Source organism: Bidens hawaiensis, unplaced genomic scaffold (assembly GCF_021521415.1).
Source record: "Bidens hawaiensis isolate Kalapana, Puna unplaced genomic scaffold, B.hawaiensis_p1.1 tig00009894_1, whole genome shotgun sequence".
Classification (NCBI taxonomy): Eukaryota; Viridiplantae; Streptophyta; class Magnoliopsida; order Asterales; family Asteraceae; genus Bidens; species Bidens hawaiensis.
Genome location: NW_027491743.1, coordinates 79,063 through 85,637, shown reverse-complemented (window position 1 = coordinate 85,637; position 6,575 = coordinate 79,063). Strand labels below are relative to the sequence as shown.

Genomic DNA, 6,575 nt, shown 5'->3' with positions numbered 1-6,575 from the left:
CCGATCTTCTTAGTCTCAATTAATGATATACAGACTATTGTTGATCAGTCGGGGAGTTCGAACCGGAAAAAGGAGCTGCTTCATGGCATCTTGGTGCTAACATGTTGGCGCATTTGGAAGGCGAGAAACGAGAAGGTGTTTACGAAGAATAATACAAAGATTACTGAGATTATTTCGGACGTAAAGTCGATGGGTTTCCTTTGGTATAAAAGTAGGGGTAAATGTGATGTAGATTGGAAGGGTTGGCATTCTTCCAATCTTTCAATTTTTTGATGTAATTTAGCCGTTTTTCCTTGTTGTGGCTTGGAACTATCTCCGTCTTGGAGTTAGTTCGTTTTTTGGGTGTTTAATGAAATTTGCCATTCAAAAAAAAAGAAACCAAACCCGCGCTTTCATCAACATTTTTTGTTTCCTCCATTCATTTCTCCCTCACTATATATACCACCTACATACATACACATACACATACACATACACACATATACATACATACACATATACATCCTATTTATCTCTCTCTCATTCTCAAAACTCATTTAATCTATATTCTATAATATATATTATTATACGTACCGTTTCGTTGGACGAATTGAACGGGTTATCTTATACAAATTGATATGGCACTGGCAGCCGGAGTGGCAGATCAAGTGCCGGTGATGATGCCGGAGGCATTTGCAAAGGACGCGATAATCTCATGGTTCCGAGGCGAGTTTGCAGCCGCGAACGCGATCATTGACGCTTTGTGCGGCCATTTCTCGCAGTTTGAAGGCGGACGAAACGAGTACGAATCGGTGTTCGCGGCTATACATCGACGCAGGTTGAATTGGATCCCGATCCTACAGATGCAGAAGTTTTTCTCGATCGCTGATGTCACTCTAGAGCTTCAGAAAGTGGTGGAACATAAGGAGAAATTGAAGTTTGCAGCCGCGGTTGAGGAGTTTGCAAATATTGATGGTTATAATATTAATGGTAACGATGGTTGTGAGGTTGTTGATGATAATTCGCCGAAGAGCGGGATAACAGATGCAGGTAACAAATTATTGTTATTGTTACTGTTACTGTTATTGCTCATTCGTTTGTTCTGTTACAGTTTGTTACAATTCCGTTCAGATCTCGTTATAATTATTATTATTATTATTATTTTCATAAATATTAAACTAATTCTAGAACGCTTTACAGGTTTTTTTTTTCTAAACTTTTATTGAATAGAATAATGATACACAACATATTTGACTTTGAAGTTTCTCACCTAATTTCTCTGTCACGTCTCTGTTTTAAAAAAAAAATAATAATTTGAAGACTGAGAATCAATAGAAGTGAAATTTCAATTACTTTTTGTAATTTCCCGAGGATTTTGGGTAGGATTTCGAGGTCTGAATTTTATGTAAAGTAACCTTTTAACATGGAGTCAAGTCAGGCAACGAGCTTCTTTAGCGCAGGAATACCTGCTTTCTCACCTCTTTCTCTCGATCCAATTTCCTCGAGATCCCTGATTTCTCATTCCAGATCCGTTATGCATCATTTCTTATTTGGTCTTTTTGTCAAACATAATCTGTCATGATGTCACAACTATAGAGTTATAATTGTGTTTGTAACTTGAATAAAAACAGTAGGAATTCGCTCACTTGATGCGGTGTGGATTCAGTTTTGGTCAGTATCATTTCGTTATGGTACTGACCAGGCCAGCTCAACGGTTTCAAAGGATTAAATTAGACAGAATTACAAATTTTGTCCTTTAAAAAAAGCCAAAAACCGGTTCGTGTCCTTTTCTAAGTTTCCTTGCAGGCGGTGTCCTTTAAACTTTTTTTTTCTACACGTTATGTCCTTTACGCTAACTGGGTTAGAAAAACTCAGTTAAATGCCCTCACGTGAGACGCATGTGAGGGCATTTTTGTCTTTTCACCACCTGCAACTTCTTCTTCCTCTTTCTTCTTCATTTTTCTTCTTTCATCCTACCAACACACTCTTATAACATTCATCTTCTTCACTCACTCTCTCTCTCTCTATAACATTCATAAGATTCAGAACTACCACCATCACCAACCAGCCACCACATGCCACCACCGCCATCACCACCCATCACCTGCTGTTGCGACCACTAATTTCCACCGGCAGCAGAAGGTTGAAATTGAATAGAGATTTGGGAGGCCACTAAAGATCCAAACCCAAACCCTAAATCATTTCACTGTTTGCAAACCCAAATCCCTTATTGATTCTCAATTATCTGCATTGTAGTTGCAAGCCCTAATTTTTATATATCAATCTATGGAGCCGTTGGTGGATGTGCGTGTATTGAATCAGAGCCGTTCATGAATTAGGGGTTGGGTGGCGGTTGGTGATTAAGGGTTTGGTGTGGGTTATTGGGAAGGATGACGTGGAGGGTTTGAACACAAAAATGCCCCAAATTTGAACACAAACCTGAATCGGAATCAGTTTCTGAAGACAACCCATTTGAGCCCCAAGTTTTAGGGCTCCAAATCGACGAAATAAGTTTACTTGCACCGCCGGCGACGATTTTGGCCGGAAAAAGAAGGCCGTTACGCCAATTGGAGGGTTCCGGTCGGTCGTACGGAGTGGTTCTGGCGGAAATTGGTTTCCGTTTTGATATTTTACCGCCGGATCTGGCGTCTACGGCGGCGGGAAGACCGGAATCCATGGTGGGAATTGGTGTTTGGGAGTATGTGGGAGTCGGAAGAGATGTGAATCGGCGTTTGGTGGTGGTTATTGTGGGAGTGGATGAATAAAGAAGAAAAATGAAGAAGAAAAATGAAGAAAAATAATAATAAAGAAGAAAAATGAAGAAGAAAGAGGAAGAAGAAGTTGCAGGTGGTGAAAAGACAAAAATGCCCTCACATGCGTCTCACGTGAGGGCATTTAACTGAGTTTTTCTAACCCAGTTAGCGTAAAGGACATAACGTGTAGAAAAAAAAAGTTTAAAGGACACCGCCTGCAAGGAAACTTAGAAAAGGACACGAACCGGTTTTTGGCTTTTTTTAAAGGACAAAATTTGTAATTCTGTCATTAAATTAAAATAAGATGTGGCCCTTTTATGACAACTGTGTTAAAAAAACAAAAAAATGTTAATATATATCTATTTTTTATGTTTTTTTTTTTAAATTTGGAGTCATTAATTAAGTGTGAGTCGGAAGCCCCATCTTCATTTCGCTGACCCACGGACCGGCCTTAGCATTGACAGAAAAATCCAAAGAAATATAGTTATGATACCAAAATGGTATTAACATATATTTTATATTGATCAAAAACCACAAAATGAATAAATTCGTAATATGTCCAAAAGAATATCTACACATATTTTACATCAGTCGAGAAACATTAAAATAAATAGTGTTATTGATGCCTGAATTGGTTAGGTTGGTCACAAAATTTATACCTGAGCGTCAAGAAAAAAAAAAGGTAAATACAACCCTATTTTTAGCTTTCAAACAAAAATAAATAAATATATAAAAAAACTAACTTTTTGTGGCTCCAATTTAATGTACAAAATTTTAATGGTGAGTTAAAAAGAGTGAAATCATACTATTCGAATAAAGAACATTTATGGCAAAACTTCAAACACAAGAATTGTGTTCAATTTCAAAAACAGAAAGATTTACTATATATGGATAAATGCTTGTAAACCAATATTATTATACATAGTAAGGAGTTAAAGTGAGATAAGTTTATTGTGTTCATATTCTGATTTCCACTCATTAGTTCCTTACACAACTGAAATAAATAAGAAATTTCCATAATTATCGCCTGAGAACAAAGTAAGAACAAAAATGATAAAATGACAGACCAAAAGTCTAGAACCGATGATGCCCACTAGGAGTACTGAGAATATGGGACTAGGTGTCCTCTAGTAAGTTAGTGCCATACTGTTTTTGCCTTTAATTCTTGTCGTATTATGTTCATGGAACAACGGTGTTAGTGCTCGGTGGTTAATTGGTAATAGTGATGTAGTGCTACCGGTGGACCATGGTGTGGTCCCATTAGAATTTTGGAGGGTTGGTAAATTTCTCTTTTTTAACATGATATCATTACTAACGTCATATTGTTATTAGAAAGATAATTAGATAATATAACTCGGTTTAGTTAATCAATAATCTTTAAACTTCAGGATTACAAGAAGTGGATACACCGGTCGAAAGCATTGAAATATGCTCAAACGAAGAAGACTGGGAGGCGCGGCGTGCAGAGATCAAGATGACAAAAGGGTTCATAGCCAAGGAGTCTGTAAAAGGACATATGGTGAGTACTATGTTTAACTTTAACATTTGAATTGTTAAATAAGTTGAAATTGTGATTTGAAAGAATATTTGACGTACAGGTGAATGTTGTGAGAGGTTTGAAGTTGTATGAAGACATACTTAACACGACAGAGCTAGCTAAGTTGACCGAGTATGTAACTGAGCTTCGAGTCGCTGGCCAAAATGGTGAACTCTCAGGTAGATCCTGTGATTCGTGATGCTTTTGTAGTTAACCTTGTTTTTTCCTTTCGGGACGAAGTATTGAGAAAGGGATTGCTCAGGTTTGGAAATTAATTGATTTTATTTCCAGTTAATTATAGTTTTGCTAGTATAGGTTAGGAGGAGGACACTTTAACATAGAATCGCTTTTAAGTAGAAAACTATGAAAACCGTATAATACATTTGTATCTTTTGCTTTAACTCTGATAAAGAACATGTTTCTTGATATTACCATAGGATTTCATGAGTCCTGCTTTACTTGAAATATTCTTGTTATTTGTTCATTATTATTTAAAAAGTAGCATTCAGTTTTGGAAATGCAATTTCATATATACAAGTTTATAACCATGTTATTGATTGTGGGTGGGTAGGTGAGACTTTTATTATGTACAACCAGCAATCAAAGGCAATCAAAAGAGAGCTTATTCAGTTTGGAGCTCCAATATTTGGACAAGTAAAAGATGAAGCTGCAAATAATAAATCCCAAGATAGTAAGCACATAATTCTTTTATTATATAATTCAAGATTCAAATACTCGATAACAAAATGTAACATTATGATCGTGTTATAAATGTCGACAGGCAATATCGAGCCGATTCCTGCTCCTCTTGAAGGTGTCATTGACCATCTAATTCAGTTTCACTTAATTTCTGAAAACAGACGACCAAACAGTTGCATTATAAAATTTTTTGACGAGGTATAATTTAAGTTTACGCGCGTTATGATTATTTTACAATTACAAATGTGACATGTAACATTAATATCTTTTACTTAGGGGGGGTTTTCACAACCTTTCTTGAAACCACCTCATCTAGAGCAACCTATAGCTACACTTGTTCTATCTGATTCAACAATGGCTTTTGGGCGCACTTTAGTATGCGATAATGATGGAAATTACAAAGGACCACTCATGCTTTCTCTCAAGGAAGGGTAAGTGACTAATACTGTTTAAAATGTTAATAAAACTAAAAAAGATAAACAACTTTATATCTTTAATCTTCACAGCTCACTCTTAGTGATGAGAGGAAACAGTGCTGACATGGCCCGCCATGTCATGTGTCAATCTCCGACTAAACGAATAAGTGTATCGTTTTTCAAAGTCCGAATAGACACTTGTGACAAAAATTTAGCCCCAAAAGATCCAATGAGCGCGGCCATGACTGTTTGGCAACCCGGTCTTACAGCTCCACTAATGACACCTGTTGCAACCAGGCCACTAGACGGGTTTGACTCAATCCATGTTCTTCCCAAGTGGGGTGCAATGCGGGCCCCACAACTGCTAATGTTAGCACCAGTTCGACCCATGGTTATGAGCCCTAGAAGGCTACCATGTGGTGGAACTGGTGTTTTCTTGCCATGGAATGACGGGTCTAAAAAACCCGCCAAGCATTTACCGCCTCGTGCTCAACGAGGGCGTCTTCTTGCGTTGCATGCATCAACTGAGGCACATAAGTTGGATCGAACCGCTGAGTCGGGCATTAGCGTGGCTTGAGACATGTGTGAGAAGTGGTGTGTTGTGGTTTGTTTGGGGTTGTTTTAGTGTACAACAATTAATCAAGGCTTTGGTGTTTGAAATTAAGATGAGTTTTCTTATTAATACCTTAATTATGGAGCGAAATAGGGTTTTAGTAGTGATGATTAGACTACAATATCATCCCATGTTGTCATTGTCTAATTGTCACCTTTAGAGTTATAGAGATTGTAGTTCAAATCTTTTAAAGGTTATTAAAAGTGTGAATTGTTATATATTATTGTTCGTCTCTAACTTTGTTTTTCATAATTCCTTTTTTAATCATAAGCGGGTGTGGTGAGATATGTGATTCGAGTTTTGTGTAAGGATTAAACGAACTACTCAAGTTTAAATTGATGGATCAAGTCCTTTGATACCACATGGTCAATGTTGACTCTAGAACTCGGTGAACTTGAAAATATTGACGAGGAACTTTGTCGTAATGTGTCTTACGGTGTGACAAATTTGAGCTTGGTAAAAACTTATAAAGAATGACTATCTCGTCTTTATCATTTTCCATTTAGCAGTTCTTATTCTTTTGTACTTTTTGTAAAAAGTTTAATACGTCCTTTCCTTTACATATTAACAAATAAAAA

General features: G+C 36.9%; 1 protein-coding gene across 1 annotated transcript; it reads left to right on the top strand.

Annotated features, from left to right (window-relative positions):
• The first annotated feature begins 485 nt into the window (after positions 1–485).
• Positions 486–6,268, top strand: LOC143533769 (RNA demethylase ALKBH10B-like). Its single transcript, XM_077028444.1, has 7 exons — positions 486–1,029; positions 4,121–4,251; positions 4,331–4,448; positions 4,841–4,960; positions 5,051–5,166; positions 5,245–5,399; positions 5,475–6,268. Exons 1-7 carry the CDS (start codon positions 618–620, stop codon positions 5,959–5,961), a joined length of 1,539 nt encoding a protein of 512 aa, XP_076884559.1. The 5' UTR covers positions 486–617; the 3' UTR covers positions 5,962–6,268.
• The last annotated feature ends 307 nt before the right edge of the window (positions 6,269–6,575 follow it).